At 42.1% G+C, this 23,090-nt stretch overlaps 1 protein-coding gene across 1 annotated transcript in view; it reads left to right on the top strand.

Moving 5' to 3' along the window:
- The window catches only part of LOC137332178 (dynein axonemal heavy chain 11-like), a 380,453-nt gene that overhangs the window by 82,734 nt on the left and 274,629 nt on the right, over window positions 1-23,090 (top strand). Inside the window, exons 14-21 of the mRNA XM_067995882.1 lie at window positions 1,455-1,850; window positions 4,727-5,059; window positions 6,489-6,743; window positions 10,861-11,030; window positions 11,823-12,042; window positions 12,879-12,995; window positions 13,134-13,220; window positions 22,842-23,000. Coding sequence (XP_067851983.1) covers window positions 1,455-1,850; window positions 4,727-5,059; window positions 6,489-6,743; window positions 10,861-11,030; window positions 11,823-12,042; window positions 12,879-12,995; window positions 13,134-13,220; window positions 22,842-23,000 — 1,737 coding nt within the window. The remainder of the gene's footprint in view (window positions 1-1,454; window positions 1,851-4,726; window positions 5,060-6,488; window positions 6,744-10,860; window positions 11,031-11,822; window positions 12,043-12,878; window positions 12,996-13,133; window positions 13,221-22,841; window positions 23,001-23,090) is intronic.

Genomic DNA, 23,090 nt, shown 5'->3' with positions numbered 1-23,090 from the left:
GGCCTGGCTGGAGATGGCCGAGGAGGTCACCAGCAGCGGCAATGTGTCCAGAACCTGGGTCCAGTGCCGGAAGCGATTTAATGACCTAACCAGGTCAGCCAAAGTGAGTACACTAAGGTGGCCGTCAGGATCAGAGCGGCGTCCGGGATGCTCTTCCCCCCTTTGTCTGGGGTCTCGTACATGATGGTCCTGCGGAAGCGTTCTACCTTGAACCTCCAGACAAAGTGGAAGATAGCTCAGGTGACTGTGACGGTGAAGTTGAGGGGAATGGACCAGACCCTGGCCACGTAAAGCAGCACCGCAAGTACCTCACACCTTATCACCAGGTTCCTGCCGGTTATGGAGAGGAATCGCACCATCCACATACCAATCTTCTTTTTGAATTTTTGCCCCCCCCCCTTTGTGACACTCCCCTTTAATTGTCTCATTCTCTTTATATTTCACTTCCACAATTTTCCCCTTCTACCACTGGTATCACCCCTGGGTCCATCTGAGCTTGCACTTTGAGTTGTAAATAATTTTGCAAGTAAGCTTAGACTGGAGAATTGACTGCTATTTGCACTTGATTTCAGGCGGGTGTTAAATCAGTGAAAACCAAATTCGAACTAACTCATATCTGAAGACAGAAATTGGCCCAAATCTCTTTTACATTGTAGTTTGGCGTATTCTGTTATTTACATAGATTTTTAAAAGGAATATATTATACTCTGGCAGTGAAAAATCTAACTTTGATTATTGGGGATTGTGACTGTTGCGACTGACTCACCATTTCTGCTCTTTTAGCATCTTCTTGAATCAAGAAGTTGACAGCTGAATAATTGAAATCCTATGCTCCTACAGCCCCTGGAAAAAAAATGTTTTTGTGACAGATATATGCTATATAAAGTTAGATGATATTAAAATATATTGAGTACACTGTCCCTTCACTAGAAGTGTTTGGCAAACTTGCTTTTATTTGTTTATAAATACACAAGAAGATGTAAACCTAGTCATAGCATGTCAACTTGTCATTTCCATGCGACATCACTGTGATGAAAATGGCATTTTTTTTATTCGTTCATGGGATGTGGGTGTCGCTGGCGAGGCCAGCATTTATTGCCCATCCCTAATTGCCCTTGAAAAGGTGGTGGTGAGCCGCCTTCTTGAACCGCTGCAGTCCGTGTGGTGAAGATTCTCCCACAATGCTGTTAGGAAGGGAGTTCCAGGATTTTGACCCAGTGACGATGAAGGAACGGCGATATATTTCCATATATAAAGAAATTGTCAAATACTTTGCCATGAAGACAGGGCCTTCAATCAGTCGAGGTAAAGAAATAGATTTACAGAAATAAAATACTGGATTTGTCATTAATTTATTCATTCTTATGAAAAATGTCCTTCACACCACTCTGGTGGAAAGTTAGTATTTGTAAAGAACTCTGCTAATCATTGCTTGTTGTTTGTAAATTATTTAGTATGTTGGAACCTTGGAGTTAATGGTGAAGTGGTACAATAAGCTGAAACAGACTGTCTTGGAAGTGGAATTTCCACTGATTTTTGGTGAGCTGGAAGCCATTGATGAACAGCTGAAGGCTGCAGAGGAGACTATTACCTGGCAGAGTGAAAACTGCTGGAGCTACATTGTACAAATCAAGGACACAGTGCATGATCTGGCAAGCAGGGTTCAGAAGACAAAGGAGAATGTGGAAACTCTACAAACACTTATGAAAACTTGGAGTGAGTGTGCTATGTTTACAAGGAAAGATAACAAAAAAGATTCTCTGCTGAACCTGGATGACAAAGAAGACAGAGTAGCCAAGCGGTACAAGTTGATAAGGGAGGATGGTGATAAGATACACGACTTGGTTGAGGTATGCCTGAAGAAGAGAAGAAAATGTAATGCAGTAAGCTTAGCAAAATATAATTGTCAGATGAAATATTTTGTAGAAAGTTTTAATGCAGCTGGATGCTATATTAAATGTGCTAAAACTGTAGTGCTTGATAACCAAATTCTGCCTACACAATTTGCAGGGTTTTTTTAAGCCCTGTAGTATTAAGTCTTGCTTATAGAGTGCACTTCCTGTCCACAAACCTTACTGTCAAACGTGGCTCAGTGATAACGTTCTCACCTCTGAGTAAGAAGCTCATGGGTTCAGGCCCCACTCCAGAAACTTGAGCACATAATTTAGGCTGAAGCTTCAGTATAGTATGGAGGGAGGTAGTGCTGTACTGTCGGAGGTGCTGTCTTTCAGATGAGATGTAAAACCGAGGCCCCACCTGCCTTCTCAGATCGACATAAAAGATCCCATGGCACTATTTGAAGAAGAGCCGGAGAATCCCGGTATTCTGGGCAATATTTATCCCTCAGTCAACATCACTAAAAACTAATTATTTGATTTATCTCATTGCTGTTTGTGAGACTTTGTTGTGCACAATTTGGCTGCCGTAACATTACAATAGTGACTAAACTTTAAAAGAAATTCATTGGCTGTAAAGTGCTTTGGGATGTCCAGATACCATGAGAGGTGCTATATAAATGCATGTTCTTTCTTTCTTTACTTCCGGTGTCACAATTTTGAGTAATGGTTTTTCTGTCAACATTAACAATGGAAACTGCCTGTGTAATGTTTGTAATGTCAATTCCGTATGTTAAAAGTTGAAGGCCTCTTGTTACTAGGTGGTGCTATGACATGAGTCATTTTACATTTTCAGGTAAGTTTTACATTTTGAAATTTTAACCTTTTTTTTTTACACAGAGGGTGGTCAGATCGTGGAATACCCTACCAGAAACAGTGCTGGAGGCAGAATCCATAATAATAACTTTTAAAAGGGAAGTGGACAGATATTTGAAAAATAAACTTTTAGAAGTTTCTGGGGAAAGGGCAAGGGAATGGAGCTAAGTGGAAAGCTCTTTCAGCAAGCCAGCATGGACACCACCTGCTGTGCTGTAACATTTTATGATTCTATGAAAAAATGTGTTTAGAAAATTATTTCTCTTCTATTCACCCAACTCTGGCCACGTCCCCAGCCACAATTTTTACAAAAAATTACAGGCCTGTTTGCTGCCATCCGACCTAATTCGGACTCCAAACAACTAAACTGTTGCTGCATAGGCTGCTAAAAAGCTGGGTTCTGCTGCTGAAAAATGCTAAGGATAAGCATTTCATTGCTTCAGTTAAAAAGATCTTGGGTCACATCCGTGCTATATAGCTGCTTTAAATCATGTACATAATTTGAATTAAAGTCAGCATAATTGATCAAGACAGTAGTAGCCTGTACCTGTTAAAATGTGTGAAAGCATTTCTCCTTCAGTGAGTGGATTACAATAGTCACTGGTGACATTTATTCTGTAATTTATAGAAGCTTGTTGTTTATGGCTCCCTTGTTAGTAGAAACCAGCACTGCCTCCAGAACAGACTCATTGTTAGAATTCTTGGTTCCAAAAGACAACGTTATGGAGAACTCTGATTTTGTCTGTCACACCCCTTTCAGCAGGTCTTATTTCCCTCAGGGTGGGTAGTCTTATTCTGGTGAGCACATAAACCTTAAAATTGAATGCAGTCTTTTCCTTGGCATTCTACTTAACATGAAACTGGTTTCTGAGATTCTCCCAGGTTATTTATTGCAAGGGATTGCATTCTACTGCTGAGGAAACTTCTCCCGTTCTGTTTGACATGCAGACGATGGGGAGGATATATAGTGATGACAACGATGGAGGGTTCTCCACTAAACACCATATCCATAACCAAGTCTGCCCCCATTCAGAAGAATCTTTTTTTTTCAATCTTTTCTATAAAGAAGCTTTTTTCCACGACTGTGAAGTGATAGTTTATATTTACTGCCACAATAGCCTTAGTGTTTGTATATAGGTTTATTCTTCACTTTGTTATTTTAGTATCATTAGACCTCCAAGAATCCAGATTTAATACTGTGCAATTAGGGTGGCTTTTCCAAGTTCTTGCATGCAACAAGGTATCTGGCACATTGTGAGCGCACATCAAAAAAGCATGGGCCTGCTGCTAACAATTTTCCATATATTGGTTTTAATCGACTCGGAAAATCTACCTTATAATGTTTACATATAAATTACAAAATAAATGGGTAATACTCTTATTACGAGTCACATGACATGAGCAATTCTACAAAAATCCATTCCTGGTGCAGAGCTTTGCCTACTGGGAGTACACATTGGGATTTCAAGGCTTGCATCCCCCCCCCTCACCCAATGATTTTCTGTCCCTTTATTTCAATGGATGGAAAATCACAGGGAGTGACTCTCAGATTCCCAAAATTCACTCCCCACAGGCAAGGTTCAGTGCTTAGAATGCAGTTTCATAAAATTACCCCAATTATTCGAGTTAGGATGTCGCAATGTAATGGCAGCAAGTCTGCTCGCGTGCTATAATGCTGAGGTTCTCACTGACTCTCACTCCCTTCTGTCAGTTCCTTCTTATCACAACAACCTCAAAATATTTTTTAAACCATGCTGGTATTTCTTGTGTATACATCTTTGGAATAAAAGAGAAAGTGCAGTGCGATTCAGGGATCTAACACATCTCAGACCTGTGATATGTGACAGCAGCACCTGTTATCCTGTGTGTACTTTCAATTAGTTTTTTGCTTTGTCCACCTAAAATAATTGAATGGTAGCACATTGTTTTGTGAATCGGAAAGATGAAGACATCTTTTTAAGCCTCAAAGAAGACCTAAGATAATACTTTTACCTTAATTTGTTTCTGATTAACAGGAGAATCTCAGACTTCTGAAGGCAGACACAGTTACTGAATCATGGAAGGCCTATTTGGAGTACATTGATGATATGGTTTTAGATGGTTTCTTCAATGCGATTTCATGCTCTCTGGAGTTCTTCCTTGAGAGCACTGAAGCTGTTTTAAAACCTTCTCCTTTGTTTGTGTCACAAATGATCCTAAGTATCCCAGATATTTTATTCAAACCTTCACTGGATAAGGATACTGCTGATGGATTCTATGATTCAGTTGAAGAGTTAGTAAGTGACATTTACAAAATGGCTGCACAGGTGAAGAGAATAGCTGATCACCTTGAGATGGATAATTATCAGGTAATTAATATAAATTTTACTCTATAGAAAGTCAAATTTGAAAGAATGTTTTAATCTATATTTTAATCTAATTTCTGATGGCCACGAAAGTGAAGAGGCACAGTTTCTTTGAATCATAGAAGGTTACAGCATGGAAGGAGGTCATTCGGCCCATCGAGTCCGTGCCGACTCTATGCAAGAGCAACCCATCCAGTCCCACTCCCCTGCCGTATCCCTGTAGCCCTGCAAATATTTTCCTTTCAAGTACTTATCCAGTTCCCTTTTGAAGGCCATTATTGAATCTTCCTCCACCATCCCCTCGGGCAGTGCGTCCAGATCCTAATCACTCGCTGTGTGAAAAAAAGTTTTTCCTCATATCATCTTTGGTTTTTTTTGCCAATCACCTTAAATCGATGTCCTCTGTTTTTTGACCCTTCTGCCAATGGGAACAGTTTCTCTCAATCTACACTGCCCAGAGCCTTCATGATTTTGAATACCTCTATCAAATCTCCTCGCAACCGTCTCTGTTCCAAGGAGAACAACCCCAGCTTCTCCAGTCTATCCAGCTAACTAAAGTCACTCATCCCTGGAATCTTCTAGTAAATCTCTTCTGCACCCTCTCCAAGGCCTTAACATCTTTCCTAAAGTGCGGTGCCCAGAATTGGACACAATACTCCAAAAACTTTGCTTTTCTTTCTTTTGGGGATTTTATTCCAAATTTTTATCCAAACAAAGTAACTATAAATCATGCTTCTCAGACTGTATCCTTACCTTATTTTCACAGTTTCCTTACCTTATTTTTACAGTTTATGCTATGTTATTGAGTCCAGACCCTCAATATGGATTGGGTCTCCTGTAATCACTATACTGCGGCCGGCCGAACACCCATAATCTGCCCCGGTGGAAATCTGCCCTACCATGTTTGCCATCAAAATTCAGAGAGATCTAAGTTGCGCAAATTTATCAATATGTAAATTGACTGAAATCGGATATATTTGGATTCCTTGAGGTCAAGTGTTAGTCTCTAAACCAACATTTCCAAAACTCAAAAGTTCAATCTAATAGCACTAGGCAGGTTTTGTTTAATTTGTTCATGAAATGTAGATGACACGAACAAATCAGTATTTATTGCCCGCCTCTAGTTGCCCTGAAGGTATTAAGTGTCAACCACCTATGGTGGGATTAGAGTCACATATTGGCCAGACTAGGTAAGGGTGGCAGATCTCTCTCTGAAGGACAGTGGCTTTCATAGTCATTTTTGTTGATGCCAACCTATAAATTGCCAGATTTTTTTCCATTCAGTTTCACACTTGCCATGTTCTACTTTGAACTTAAGACTGCTGGATTGCTAGTCCAGTACAATAACCACTAGGCTACTGTACCTCAGGTAGGCAATAATAACCATTGTGGCCATAAAGGAGACTGTAAAACGGTTTGCTTCTTCACACAGAATGACATGGAAGATATACTAGACCTATCAGAGATACGCCAAGAGATCATGGATAGGGTAACGGAGATCATTAACAAAGCTATAGAATACAGGAATTCATTTGACATCTACTCTTACCTGTGGGTGGATGATAGGGCAGAATTCATGAAGCAGTTCTTGCTGTATAGCCACGTGTTGACTGCAGAGGAGATTGAAACTCATGCTGATGAAGGTGTTCCTGAGTGTCCTCCCACTACAGAACAGTTTAAGGAACAGGTAAGGCCATTTTATTCTAAAAAATAAAATCATTTACTCAGTTGAAAAAACATTAATATTTCATTTTTAAAACTTGCAATATTAAAACTGTAAAATAAATAAAATTTCAGGGATTCAGAATAATTCTAAATGTGTGTCTTCAAACACAGACTATTCACAATGACTTGTCTTAGTATTGAAACCTTTTAATAATCTTTGTCATCTGGGAATGTTGTGTAAGTTATGCATGGTTACTATGAGTACAAATGGTGTGTATTTATAGCCCAAACTCATTTGTGAGAAAGATTCAATTTTCAAAGAATGGGGAGCAGCTCGAACCCCCAAAGAAAGGTGACACCATTTTAAGGGTGATAGGGGGCTGGTTAGAATCTCAGAGGGTGGGAGTTGGCCTGGACAACCACCTCCCACACAACATTGAGCAGGTGGTGGATTTACAGTTGCACGAGGTGGGCACCAGAGGTGTGGGGCACGATTTTAACATTGATAAACGGGTGGGTTGGGGGCGGGGGGGCATTGAAAATCGCAACCGTTTTAGACCGGTCTCCAACCCGCCCATTTCTGGTTTTCATCGGGGCAGGGCAACCAACCCGCCCCCAGGAGACGGGTTGGTGACTAAAACCTTTCAAGGAGGCTGCAGGCCTCCATTTTTACAGATTTTGCAATTTCAACCTCTGGGGGCCAGGATTCCCAGGACTTCTCCTTCACGTCATGTGAACGGAGGCGAGAAGGCCTGAAACTGCAGGTAAGTGCCTTTCTAGCACAGCTTGTGGGCCAGGAGTAGCAGGAGTGCTTCCCCAAGGCCTAACAAGCCTACCTGCAGCGACCCCCCCCAACAATTGCAGGCCCCCCCTCCCGGATCTCCGACCCTTTCCCCCCCCCCAATGATCGCAGACCCTCGACCCCCCACCCCCAATGATTGCGGACCCCCGCGATGACCTCCGATTCCGACACCCAACAATCAATGACCCCCGATCCCAACACCCAACGATCGTGGACCCCCGCGATGACCCCTGATCTCGACGATCCCCCTCCCCCCTGACCAACCCCCGATCCCTCCCCCCATGACTGACTCCCACCCCACCCATGCTTTTCGGTGCACCCATGCCCAGCAGTACTTCGTGCCCACCCATCCATACAAACAAAGACTTACCTGAAGACTTACCTTTTCACGTCCTCTCCCTGGCTGCTCTTCCGTCCGACTGAGACCAGCCTGTCAATCAGCTGTCAGTCGGACGGCAAATCGACAAAAAAAAAAAGGTGTCCTTACATCAAAATTGTAAGGACCTCCGGGAAGCCCGTAATTCCAGGTTTCCCATCCGCAATTTGAACCCCCCCTGCCCCCTTCCCGGCTCGGGGTCAGAATCATCCCCATGCTCATGGTGATATGCGTGCACTCCTGTTGATCTCGCAAACGCCGGCGGGATGAAGAATGGAGGGCATCACAGGATGCAGTCCGACCTAATCTCTGGGATTGTGGCTGTGGATTATCAGGGCCTTTACTTTTAGCTCTACATCTCTTCCTCTTTTGCGTTACCCCTCCGCAACACCCAACCCCCCACGACCACCCACCAAGAGCTGGCTAGCAACTGGCTGTTAGCTGGTGGGTTAGAGTGACCTAGCTTTACTTGCCTTTTTTCTCTTCCAGGGAGTGCCAAGTCTGTGCTCTGTGCCTTCTACAGATGACACAACCACAATTAGAATGTTGGTGTCTGAGTAATCGGAATCATAAGCTCAGTGGCGTAACATATTGCAACACCAGTGTAGTGTACTACTAAGCTATCAACAGATACTCTGAATAATATTCAAACATAATTGCTGTATTCCTTATTTCAATATTAACTTATTGAATTTGGCGTTTTTATTTTCTGGGGTACTGAGGTAGCCATGCCCCTGCCCTAACCATGAACCTGCGTCTTTCACTAGTTACTCTCATCTCTCTTCTCATGCCCTTTCCGAGCTCACCTTGTCCATGAGATCCACCTCCTGCTCTCTTGACCGCATTCCCACTGCTGATCACCCAACTTCCCTTCCTGCCCCCGCCCCCTCCCGCTAGCTTACATTGTAAATGATTCCCTCTCCTGAGGTACTGTCCTCCTTCCTTTCAAAACTTCCATCTTCACCCCCTCCTCAAAAAACTCACCTTCGATCCCTCTGTCCTTGCAAGCTGCTGCCCCAACTCCAACCTCCCTTTCCTCTCAAGTCCTTGAATGTGTTGTCACCTCCCAAATCCGTGCCCACCTTTCCTACAGCTCCATGTTTGAACCCCCCAATCAGGTTTCTGCCCTGCCACAGCACTGAAACGACCCTAATCAAAGCCACAAATGACATCCTCTGTGACTGATTGTGGTGCACTATCTCTCCTCATTCTCCTTGACCAGCCTTTGACAGGTTGGACCACATCATCTGCCTCCAACATCTCTCTTCCGTTGTCCAGCTCTGTGGATTCCACTTTTACCCATCTAATCATAGCCAGAGCATTTCCAGCAATGTCTTCCCTTCCTACCCCAAAACCTTACCTCGAGTCACCCAACGATCTATCCTCTTCATCATCTACATGCTGCGTCTCGCGACATCCAAAGACATGGGATGGGTTTTTAACAGGGAAAAATAGGTGGGTTGGGGGTGGGGGGGAGGGGCATTGAAAATTGCAACAATTTTAGACCCGCCTCCAACCTGCCCATTTCCAGTTTTTACCCCGGGGCAGGATGAGGGGCGGGTGACCAACCTGCTCCCAGGAGGCAGGTTGGTCACTAAAACCTTTCAAGGAGGCTGTGGGGCTCCATTTTGATTCAACCCTTGGGGGCCGGGATTCCCGGGCCTTCTCCTTCAAGCCACGTGAGAGGAGGCGAGAAGACCCGAAACTGCAGGTAAGTGCCTTTTATAGCGGAGCAGGAGTGCTTCCCCCAGGCCCAACAAGCCTACCTGCAGCGACCCCCCCTCCCCCCGCAACGATACGTTCAAATAGTAAGGATGTCCGGGAAACCCATACTTCCGGGTTTCCCGTCCGCGATTCGACCCCGCCCCTTCCCGGCTCCGGGTCAAAATCCTGACATGAGGTCAGGTTCCACATGCATGCTGATGACACCCAGCTCTACCTTTCCACCACCTCTCTTGACTCCTCCTCTGTCCCTATGTTGTCAGACTGCTTATCCAACATCCTGTCATGAATGAGCCGCAATTTCTTCCAGTTAAACATTGGGACCATCATCTTCGGCCTTCGCCACAAACCCCGTACCTTGCCTCTGCTTCCATTCTTCTCCCCAGCCACAGTATCAGGTTAAACCAGACTGTTCGGAACCTCAGCACCTTATTTGACCCGGAGCTCAACTTTGACCCCATATCCTCTTCTGCTTGGCGTCTCTCACTGTCGCTTGGTGAGGTTGTTAACTCAGTATGTAGAGGATTGTGGATGCAAATTCTGGTGCAGCAAAATGGTGCTTGAAGCTACCTTTTTAATCACCTTTCTTACTTCTACCTTTGTTTCTCCTTTTCTTAGCTCCCCAAACCACTGTCCAAGAGGACAAATATGTCCAAAGCCAATACTAATGCTGCTGAGAGCCAACCATTCGGAGGTATTTTAGAATGGTCCAGCATGATTTGTCTTTGGGTTTTTTTCTTACATTGTAGGGAAGCATCTGGTCTCTGCTCAATGCTCCCCTGTGGTGAGGCAACTGAGATTGAGATTGAGAACTCACTGGGGTAGATCTTGACTTTGTGTGATAGTGTGAAACGGGTGATAGCGAATTGGCAGCCCATTTTACATCTCTCCTGTTTTTTATTTATTGAAGTCAATGGAAATAAAAATTGGGAGAGATGTAAAAAGGGCTGCTGATTCGCTATCATTTGTTTTACACTATCTCACCAAGTCAAGATTTACCCTGCTGTGGGGGAAATTCCAATGCAAACCCATATCCTGTCACCCCACAGCACAGTGCATTAACACTTTCATCTTTTTTACATCAATTTTTCCAATGCTTGCAAAACTGTTTAATGATTTTGAACAGAGCACATACCATGCTGCAAGTTATTGTTTGTAATTTTAATATTGTGATTGCTGAACTTGAAAGAATAAAAATTCTTATGGTTATGATTCTTAATTTTATATTTTGTTTTACAGATTGATATCTATGAAAATCTATATAGCCAAATCAGTAAATTTGAAGACACAAAAGTCTTTGAAAGTTGGTTTAGAGTTGACATTAAACCATTTAAAATGGCATTGTTAAATACGATCAAAAAATGGAGCTGGATGTTTAAAGAACATCTCATGCGTTACGTTACTGACAGGTAAACAACTGACCATTTTTGGATTTGGAAAAAAATGTGCGCTCCACCTTTTTATAAAGTTCTCAGATATAGTAGTCACTCTGCTTTAAGGCCATTTTACCATAGTTACAGACTTTATCATGATGTGGAGATGCCGGTGATGGACTGGGGTGGACAAATGTAAGGAGTCGCACAACACCAGGTTATAGTCCAACAGCTTTATTTGAAATCACAAGCTTTCGGAGCTTTGCTCCTTCGTCAGGTGAAGTGAAGAGTTGCATAAAAGCACAGCATATATAGTCAGAGAACAATGCCTGGTGATTACAGATAATCTTTCTAACTGCCCTTTATCATGTTACACTGCTGGTTGGGGCATCTTGTTGTGATGTACCAAATCATTTACTCACAAAGATTATAACCAAGAAAAAATGCAATATGTGTGCTTTTTGCGGTTAGGGGATAGCGATTACTCACGCAGCAGAACTGATTATTCTGTTCCATTTTACATCAGGTTATGTTCGCAAGGTCACGTAGAATCCAATCAGCAGTGATGTTAGGCCCCTATAGCAGTGCTTAACCATGGAGCAAAAACGTCAGTCTTAAACAGGCACATCAGAATACTGAAATTACTACTTATTACTAATTTTTAACAAAATTTGAGAACATTTAGACAATACAGGCTGGATTTTCATCTACTGTCCTGCCTGAAATGGGGCAGGACAACTTAAGGTTATGCATTTTAATATGTTTTGCATTATAATATGCTCTTCACAAGAGTGAATTCAGTTTTTGGCTTCTTTTTCTTTCACTCAGCCTAAGTGAACTTGAAGAATTTATAAAGGTAACAGATAAAGGACTTAAAAAGGTGAAAGAAGGAGACTATAATGGCCTTGTCGATATAATGGGACATTTAATGGCTGTGAGAGACAGACAGATCAACACTGATGAACTCTTTGAACCTTTAAAGGAGACAATTACACTTCTGGAGAGTTATGGTCAAAGTATGCCAGACCAAGTTTACATGCAGTTAGAGGTAGATACCTGTCTTTGTTCAGATGTAATTTCAGCATGTTTATTGAGGAAAATATGTGTGGTTGATTTAAAAAAAGCTTGGATATTTACAACATAAAAAGGTTCCTTGTTTTGGTGGCTTAAGTTTAACATCGGACAGTTGAAGCGTCTGCCTGAGTTTGGCGGACACCTCATCAGCATATGCTGATCTACTGGCCAGAGCTACTGAGCAGGAGTGTTTCTCCATTCCCCACAAGGAAAGACTGGACTTCCGCTGCCCCAGGCTATCTCTCCTACCCACCCGTGAGACCCTGCTGAACCCACCCCCTGTGATTTACCTGAGCACCAGCAGGCAGTGCTCAGGCTGTCTGATTTTCGCCTGCCGGTAGCCAGCCAGCTGCTTCTTTACACCCATTTTGGGCGGGCAGCTGGCAGGCAGGGTGTTAATGAGACTGGGCCTCCCATGGAGAGTCCTGGGCTTGAATTTCGGTGGCTACCCCTGGCTTTCCGCCTGGGAGTTAAAATCGACCCTTTGGTCTTCAGTTCCTGGAAGTAATTTTCAAATTTATCGCCTGCAAGGTAACCTGGCAGAGTGGGTCACTTGCCTGTTGTAGAACTCAATTGCTTTTGTTCCATGAAACAAAAATCAGGCAGGAACTATAAAAGCTAGATGATCCACTCTTCCAGAATACTTCCCAGGCGGTAAAGTTGGAAACGACTCCTTTGCCCCCCACTGTGCGCAATGCCACAGAAGATCGACTAGTTTTTATAAAAGGCTTTTCTGTATTCAAGATAAGTTTACAGGAATTGTAGTGAAAATGTCTTCTTTTAAGCAATAAATTGTTCAATGATCAATAGGAATTACCAGAAAAGTGGAATAATACAAAGAAGATTGCTGTTTCTGTGAAGCATGCAGTTGCAGCCCTCCAGACTGTGGAGGTGTCACTCGTCAGAAAAAAATGTGTGGCGTTTGATGTAAGTGCTACCTTTTTTCTGCTAAAAACAATGTAGCCAAACTTGATTTGATTCACCTTGTACTTAGAAAATCTTATAAGTAATGAAATCTGAAACACCCATCCAAGACATTGTGTATGTTTCTTTTTCTTTTAACAGGCTAACCAAATAGAGTTTAGAGAAAAATTCCAAATGGAAGCACCTTTCTCATTTAATTCTGTGAACCCATATACACTACTAGATAAGGTAGGAGCAAAGTCTAGATGGGAACACTATACAGGTTTGATATGGCATGTCAAAATCAATATAAAGCAGCATGTCAATGGAATAGACTGATGTGCTTGATGGTACATTATACTGTTTGAGGTTTGAAAACTATAACCATATTTATGTGCCTGTCAAGTATTGTGGTCGTTAAGTTCACTTCCAAAATGATAGGTGCTCAAAATCTGTTTCAAAGTTACTCCAAAATGAGAGACCATAAGAAAACATAGAAAATAGGAGCAGGAGCAGGAGTAGGCCATTCGGCCCTTCGAGCCTGCTCTGCCATTCAATATGATCGTAGTTGATCCTCTATCTCAATACCATATTCCTGCTCTCTCCCCATATCCCTTGATGCCTTTTGTGTCTAGAAATCTATCTAGCTCCTTCTTAAATATATTCAGTGACTTGGCCTCCACAGCCTTCTGTGGTAGAGAATTCCACTGGTTCACCACCCTCTGAGTGAAGAAATTTCTCCTCATGTCAGTCCTAAATGTCCTACCCCGTATCCTGAGACTGTGACCCCTCGTTCTGGACCCCCCAGCCAGGGGAAACATCCTCCCTGCATCCAGTATGTCATAATTTTATATGTTTCAATGAGATCCCCTCTCATTCTTCTAAACTCGAGTGAATACAGGCCAAGTCAACCCAATCTCTCCTCATACAACAGTCCTGCCATCCCAGGAATCAGTCTGGTGAACCTTCGCTGCACTCCCTCCATGGCTAGTATATCCTTTCTTAGGTAAGGAGACCAAAACTGCACACAATACTCCAGGTGTGGTCTCACCAAGGCCCTGTATAACTGCAGTAAGACATCCTTGCTCCTGTACTCAAATCCTCTTGCAGTAAAGGCCAAAATGGCTTGCACATCTGTTACAGGTCATCTCCTACTCTGCAAATTGCTGGCTTTATCCACTCTCTTTCCACATGACTAAGCCTGTACCAGCACCGCTCCCTGATGCCCACATTATAGGAACTAACCTTGACATTTGTTTCAGATGAGAATAAGTGAAACATGGTGACAAATGTTGAAAAGTCGAGAAGATTTAAAAAGCAATGCATTTCACTTACGTTGCGTAGTTATAACCTAAAAATTACTATTTGCACATTTAACAACAGCAACTTGCATTTATATAGCGCCTTTAATGTAGTAAAACATCCCAAGACGTTTCACAAGAGATTATAGAACGAAATTTGACACCGAGTCACATAAGGAGATATTAGGACAGGAGACCAAAAGCTTAGTCAAAGAAGTAGGTTTTAAGGAGCGTCTTAAAGGAGGATGGAGAGAGGCGGAGAGGTTTAGGGAGCGAATTCCAGAGCTTAGGGCCTAGGCAGCTGAAGGCAAAATTGGGGCTATGCAAAATGCCAGAATTGGAGGAGCTCAGAGATTTCGGAGGGTTGTGGGGCTGGACGAGGTGACAAAGATAGGGAGGGGCAAGGCCATAGAAGGAACTGAAAACCAGGATGAGAATTTTAAAATCGAGGCGTTGTCGGACTGGGAGTCAATGTAGGTGAGGCAGCTTGGGATGGTGGTGAATTGGACTTGGTGCGAGTTAGGTTATGGGCAGCAGAGTTTTGGATGAGCTCAAGTTTACGGAAGGTTAACATATTCACATGACATTCTTCTGTCTGTTACTGTAATAAGAACATAAGAAATAGGAGCAGGAGTAGGCCAATCGGCCCCTCGAGCCTGCTCCGCCATTCAATAAGATCATGGCTGATCTGATCCTAACCTCAAATCTAAATTCATGCCCAATTTCCTGCCCGCTCCCCGTGACCCCTAATTCCCTTTACTTCTAGGAAACTGTCTATTTCTGTTTTAAATTTATTTAATGATGTAGCTTCCACAGCTTCCTGGGGCAGCAAATTCCACAGACCTACTACCCTCTGAGTGAAGAAGTTTCTCCTTATCTCAGTTTTGAAAGAGCAGCCCCTTATTCTAAGATTATGCCCCCTAGTTCAAGTTTCACCCATTTTTGGGAACATCCTTACCGCATCCACCCGATCAAGCCCCTTCACAATCTCATATGTTGCAATAAGATCGCCTCTCATTCTTCTGAACTCCAATGAGTAGAGTCCCAATCTACTCAACCTCTCCTCATATGTCCGCCCCCTCATCCCCGGGATTAACCGAGTGAACCTTTGTACTGCCTCGAGAGCAAGTATGTCTTTTCTTAAGTATGGACACCAAAACTGTATGCAGTATTCCAGGTGCGGTCTCACCAATACCTTATATAACTGCAGCAATACCTCCCTTGTTTTTATATTCTATCCCCCTAGCAATAAAAGCCAACATTCCGTTGGCCTTCTTGATCACCTGCTGCACCTACATACTAACTTTTTGATTTTCTTGCACTAGGACCCCCAGATCCCTGTGTACTGCAGTACTTTCCAGTTTCTCACCATTAAGATAATAACTTGCTCTCTGATTTTTCCTGCCAAAGTGCATAACCTCACATTTTCCAATATTGTATTGCATCTGCCAAATCTCCGCCCACTCACCCAGCCTGTCTATATCCCCTTGTTGGTTTTTTATGTCCTCCTCACTCTCTACTTTCCCTCCCATCTTTGTATCATCTGCAAACGTTGATATGTTACACTCGACCCCCTCCTCCAAATCGTTAATATAGATTGTAAAGAGTTGGGGACCCAGCACCGACCCCTGCGGAACACCACTGGCTACCGGTTGCCAGTCCGAGAATGAACCATTTATCCCAACTCTCTGCTTCCTGTTAGATAACCAATCCTCCACCCATGCCAGAATATTACCCCCAATCCAGTGATTCTTTATCTTGAGCAATAATCTTTTATGTGGCACCTTGTCGAATGCCTTCTGGAAGTCCAAATACGCTACGTCCACTGGTTCCCCTTTATCCACCCTGTACGTTATGTCCTCAAAGAACTCAAGCAAATTTCTCAGACATGACTTCCCCTTCGTAAAGCCATGCTGACTTTGTCTTATTAAATTATGTTTATCCAAATGTTCCGCTACTGTCTCCTTAATAATAGATTCCAAAATTTTACCCACCACAGATGTTAGGCTAACTGGTCTATAATTTCCAGCCTTCTGCCTACTACCCTTTTTAAATAAGGGTGTTACATTAGCAGTTTTCCAACCTGCCGGGACCTTTGCCGAGTCCAGAGAATTTTGGAAAATTATTACCAAAGCATCCACAATCCCCACTGCCACTTCCCTCAAGACCCTAGGATGTAAGCCATCAGGTCCAGGGGATTTATCCGCCTTGAGTCCCATTAATTTACTGAGTACCAATTCCTTAGTGATTTTAATTGTATTTAGCTCCTCCCCCCCAGAGCCCCCTGTTTGTCCAATGTTGGGATATTCTTAGTGTCCTCTACCGTAAAGACTGAAACAAAATATTTGTTCAGCATTTTTGCCATCTCCATGTTTCCCACCATTAATTTCCCGGTCTCATCCTCTAAGGGACCTATGTTTGCCTTAGCCACCCTTTTTCTTTTTATATAACTGTAGAAACTCTTGCTATCTGTTTTTATATTGCTTGCTAATTTATTTTCGTAATCTATCTTCCCTTTCTTAATCAATCCTTTAGTTACTTTTTGCTGTCTTTTGAAGACTTCCCAATCTTCTATCCTCCCACTAAGTTTGGCTACCTTATATGTCCTTGTTTTTAGTCGGATACTATCCTTAATTTCTTTACTTAGCCATGGATGGCTGTCATTTCTTTTACACCCTTTTTTCCTCAGTGGAATATATATTTTTTGAAAGTTGTAAAATAACTCCTTAAATGAACACCACTGCTCATGTACCGTCTTACCCTTTAATCTATTTTCCCAGTCCACTTTAATCAATTCCGCTCTCATACCATCATAGTCTCATTTATTCAAGCTCAGTACGCTTGTTTGAGAACCAACCTTCTCACCCTCTAATGGAGGCAGTGACCTGCTTTAAGTAAGCTGGTTGACTCCTGCATTAATATAAGAGGAATACCACACTGTATGCTAATATTGCAAATAATCATTTTTAAGGTGATTTCTGTATGTACTTCAATCTCAATTTCCCAACTACCTCTCCTCTGGGCCGCCACCCATCATGATACCTCTCTTGCTATTGTTCACTCACCCGCTGAGTTCAATGCCCATGTTGTTAACAAATCTGTCTCCATTTTGCATCCCTGATGTTACCACTGTTACAGTTTCCACCTTTACTTCCTCAAATCAGAGCTGCAACTTTCGAGCACACCAGGTGTACAACCGGTCTCGACCTCCTTCCCAGACATGGGTCGACCATGTCAACCATTACATTACCTCCCTCTCCTCTGACAAAATCACTCATCACTACAAGTTCATCCTGGAGAGGTAGGACAACCCAAGGCTCCTTTTCTCTATGATTAACTGCTTCCTCAAACTCCTTTCCCCCATCTCCTCCACTCTCGCCTCCAATACCAAGTATGAAGAGCTCACAGAATTCTTTGTCTCTAAGATTGAGATATCCTTAACGCTGTCTCTGCTGCTACTGTCCCTTCCTCTGCCCTTCCACTCCCTCCAGAATCTCACCCACTCTAGTCCTGATACCCTGTCACTCTGCAGTTTTTCGCCCATGATCTTTCCGAGCATTTCTCTTCCAAGCGATCCGTCTCCTGCTGTCTTGATCCCATTCCCAACCAATTCCTGATCACTCATCTTCCCTTCTTGGCACCCTTGCTAGCTGACATCGTTAATGGCTTTCTTTCCTCGGGTACTGCCCCTCTCTCTTTCAAAACCATCCTCATCACCTCTGACTCTTCTGCCTTGTACAATTATCACAACATTCCAAACCACATTTTCCTGTCTAAGAGGTAGGGAAAGGGGAATGGAGTTTTTGCAGTGTGTACATGACTCCTTTCTTACCCAGTATGTGAGAAGCCCAACCTGAGAGGAATCACTGCTGGATCTAGTAATGGGGAATGAACCAGAGCAGGTAAGAGAAGTAAGCGTAGGGGAACATCTAGGTAGTAGCAATCATAACATAATAAGGTTTAGAATAATGATTGAGAAAGACATAAGCAAGACAAAGACCAAAGTAATATATTTGAAAAAAGCTAATTTTGAGGGGATGAGAATGGAACTAGGGAAGGTAAACTGGAAAAAAAAATTCACAGACTAATAGATAGAACAGCAGTGGAAAATATTTTAAACGGTGAGTTAGAGTTTAGAAAAAAAATATTCCTCTAAAAACAAGAACAAACTAGCAAATAATGAAACACCATGGAGAAATAAAGAGATAAGGGTAAAATTGAAATTCAAGAAAAAGGCATACTCTAAGTTCATAGACAATAAGGGAGAGGATGACAAAAGGGGATACGAAGAAATTAGGAAAGATGTGAAAAAAAACAATTAGGAAAGCAAAGAGGAACTACGAAAATAAACTATCAAGGAACATAAAAAGAAATAGTAAAGTATTCTACAGACACATAAATAAAAGAAAAATCAGGATAGGGATAGGGCCATAAGATGAACTCACAGGTAATGACAGCTAAATGGCAGGATTATTGAATCGTTACTTTGCCTCAGTGTTTACCAGGCAGACTAACAAGGTGGGCATGACATTAGAAGAAGAGATCAAAAAAGATATAAAGACATTTAAGATAGAAAGGGGGGAGATAATTGATAAACAAATCAAACTTAGAGAGGATAAAAGCCCTGGTCCGGATGGTTTGAATCCACGCATATTAAAAGAAGTTAGGGAAGAGATAGCATAGGCACTATTACATATGTATAAAAATTCATTAGAATAGGGAATAGTGCCAGAGAACTGGCGGACAGCTAATGTGAATCCTATATTTAAAAAGGGAGATAGAACAAGTCCAGGGAACTACAGACCAGTTGGCTTAATGCAGGTGATAGGAAAGATAAAGGAATCTTTACTCAAAGATGTAATAGAAAAACATCTAGAAAATGAAAATATAATAGAGTAGTCAGCACAGATTTCAGAAGGGAAAGTCATGCTTGACCAAACTTATTGAATTCTTTGAAAAAGTAACAGAAAGTGTAGACAAGAGTAATGTAGTAGATGTAGTATAATTGGATTTTCAAATGGCCTTGGATAAGGTACTGCATAGTAGCAGAATGAATAGCAAGCTGGCTTCAAAACAGAAAACAGAGAGTAGTGGTTAAGGGTAGCTACTCAGATTGGCTAAAGGTGGGAAGTGATGTTCCACAAGGATCATTGCTGGGACCACTGTTATTCACAACTTACATTAATGATTTGGACTCGGGAATTGGAAGTACAAAATTTGCGGACAACACCAAATTGGGGGGCCTAGTTAATAGAAAGCAAGAATGCGTCAAAATGCAAGAAGACATTAATAAACTTGCAGAATGGGCGTGTAATTGGCAAATGAATTTCAATATAGATAAGTGTGAGGTAGTTCATTTTGGTAAGAAGAATAAGGAGGCCACATATTGCTGGGATAATAAGTCAAAATGGGGGAGGGGAGCATTGGGATCTTGGGACAGATACACAAATCGCTAAAAGTAGCGATGCAGGTTAATAAGGCCATAAAAAAGGCAAACTAAGCACTGGGGTTCATTTCTAGAGGGATAGAATTGAACAGCAGTGAAGTTGTGTTATACTTCTATAGAACCTTGGTTAGACCACACTTGGAGTACCTTGCACAGCTCTGGTCTCCATATTGTAAAAAGAATATAGAGACATTGGAGAGGATACAAAAAAATTCACAAGGATGATACCAAAATTGAGAGTGTTTACTTAACAGGAAAGGCTAAACAGGCTGGGGCTCTTTTCTCTAGAAAAGAGAAAGCTGAGGGGTCACCTGATAGAGGTCTTTAAGATAATAAAAGATTTTGATAGGATAGATGTACAGAAAATGTTTCCACTTGTGGGGGAATCCAAAACTAGAGGTCATAAATATAAGATAGTCACTAACAAATCCAATAAGGAATTCAGAAAAAAACTTCTTTACCCAAAGAGTGGTAAGAATGTGGAATGCACTATCACAAGGAGTAGTTGAGGCAGCTAGAAATGATGCATTTAAGGGGAAGTTAGATAAGCACACGAGGGAGAAAGGAATAAAAGGCTATGGTGATAGGGTTAGATGAAGTAGGGTGGGAGGAGGCTCATGTAGAGCACAAATGCTGGCATAGACCAGTTGGGCCGAATGGCCTGAATCTATGCTGTAGACTTGATTTTAACTCTGAAATGCATTGTCACCTCCCAGCTCCATGCCTATCTCTCTCAAACTCCCTATACAAATCTGTGCAATCCAGCTTCTGCCCTTCTCACAGCACTGTGACAGCTCTGGCAAAGTCACAAATTACATCCTTTGTTGGCCGTGTCCCTGGTGTGTTATTTTTCCTTGTCCTTCTCAATCTCTGTACAGCGTTTTATATGGTTGACAATGCCATTCTCCTCCATTGTTCAGCTGTATGGGAGTGTCCTTGCTGATTCTACTCCTACCTATCCGGATGCAGCCAACAGAACTCCAGTAATGGCTTCGCTTCCTACCCCCACTCTGTAGTCTGTGTAGCCTCTCAAAGCTATGATAGTGTAGTGGTGTGGCACTGGAATAGCATCAAAGAGGTAGAGAGTTCAGATGCTATCATAGGACGTTCTGAAATTGAATTCAGTAAATCTGGTAGTTTGTATGCTGGCAACAGAAAAATTGACTGTAAAAAGCTACCAGATTGTTATAAAAACCTAACTGGTTTACTAATGTCCTTTGGGGAAGGGACGCTGCCACTCCTACTGGTCTGTCCTACTCTATATGGCTGGTTCTTAATCCTCTCTGAAGTTGCCCAACAAGCCACTCAGTTGTGAACAGGTACAGGATCATGTATGTGCTTGCTACCCAGTCTCTATTTCACCATCACTTCTCTCAACTCCATGACTTCTCCACACTGACGAACATCAAATTGTGGATAGCTAAATGTTTTGTATGAAGTGCAAAATCAACAAAGATTTGAAAACTTGTTTTAAATATTAGCGCATCAGTTTGCCAGTGTTGTGGTGAACAGTGAAAACTGATTAGCTTTCAAAAGCTGTGAGATTAATTTGCTGTTATCTAGTCATTTGGGAGGCATTGATAGCAATGTGGCAAACATATCAAAATCCTGTGTGAGGGAGAATGCAGTAATCCGGATAAGAGGCAGTCTACAAAGAAGTATAAACATTTAGTGCATCAAATGGTTTTATATTACATAGTTGTTTCCCTTCTCTCTAGAGAGAGCAGCCTTCGTGCATCACTCTCTTCCTTTTAAAGTTAGATGTCAGTTTTGTTGGATTCCACCAAAGAATGTGGAGACCCATTGCTGTATCAGTGGAAATGTGAAGGCCAGCCCTCTGTATTTACTTTTCTGAAGCTGATTCCATAATCCAGCAACTGATTCATAGACCTACATTTTTGTGGTTCTTTAATGCTGTAAGTTCCCTTGGTATGAAAGCATTTATACCATGGAGTGCAAACGGCAGAGGTAGATGATTGTACATCTCCTGTCAACTGCAGTACTACAATATAAAAGTGCCTGAAAACAACATTGTTTGCTCCCCCTATCCCGTTGTGTCTAGCTAGTTGTAAAAAAACAGTGACAGCATTTCTTTGACATGAAATTGATTGGCTTGCACCTTTGTTTTGCAAGTAACATTCACAATGATCATTTTCACCATTGGAACAATTGCAGATTAATTATTTTATAAGGTCAAAACATGCCTCTAGCTCAAAGGGGTAATTCTGCAATTCCAATGGGGAAATTGCACCTAAGTACACCTCAAACTGTGTCTTAACATTGTTACTGCAGCTGAAGTAGATGAAATGCAGGATATCTTCCTGTTAATGCTGTTACAGCTTTAAAAAAAAATACGTGAAACCCATAACTCATGTGGATCCTAGTGCTGAGTGAATATTGACAATCTTTCATGCAAGTGAAAGAACATTCTAAACTGTCCATTCCTGATGAGGAATTGTTTATAAGAGCAGGAGCAAGACATTCAGCCCCTGAGCCTATTCTGCCGTTTAATTAGATCGTGGCTGATCTGTACCTCAACCCCATTTACCCATCTTTGATCCATATCCGTTGATACCCTTACCTAATAAAAAATCTGTCAATCTCAGCCGTGAAAATTTTAATTAACCCAGTACCACAGCCTTTTGGGGGAGAGAATTCCAGATTTCCAGTGCCTTTTGTATGAAAAAGTGCTTCCTGATTTTACTCCTGATTGGCCTAGCTCTAATCTTAAGATTATTCCCCCTTGTCCACCCCGAGGTACGGTGCCTAAAACTGAACGCTGTACACCAGATGGGGTCTGACCAAGGCTCTGTACAATTGAAGCATAACTTCCCCCCCCCCCCCCCCCAACCTTGAGATAAAGGCTAGCATTCCATTAGTCTTTTTGATTAGTTTTTCACTTATTCTATGGCAGTGGTCATGTGGATTTCCAATCTTTGCTAATTGCTAAGCATTCTGTAAACAAAATAAAATACTGCTGCACCACCCATTAATAAAGACTACATCACCTGTGTGAATTATTCTATCTGATACTCACAGGTGTGGAATACTGACCCAGTGGGCAGTAGAATTACCAGTTATGCCAATAGAATAAACTGTACACTTTCCAATTCTGCCATTCAGGCTAACCAGGAGCTCAGTGCCCTGGAGGAAGTGACAATACAAATGCAAGAATCAGCCAACCTGTTTGAAGTGACCGTTCCAGAGTATAAGCAGTTAAAGCAGTGTCGCCGAGACATAGTTCTACTCAAGCAACTCTGGGACATTATTGTAAAAGTGAAGGTAAGCTGCATTCATTTATTGTTCGATAAAAATGCATTTTTGTCATTATTTTCCTTGTAAAGTTCTCACACACCACTACTTTCTGTTGGT

Source organism: Heptranchias perlo, chromosome 2 (genome assembly GCF_035084215.1).
Source record: "Heptranchias perlo isolate sHepPer1 chromosome 2, sHepPer1.hap1, whole genome shotgun sequence".
NCBI classification, from domain to species: Eukaryota; Metazoa; Chordata; class Chondrichthyes; order Hexanchiformes; family Hexanchidae; genus Heptranchias; species Heptranchias perlo.
This window is presented reverse-complemented; position numbering and strand designations above follow the sequence as displayed.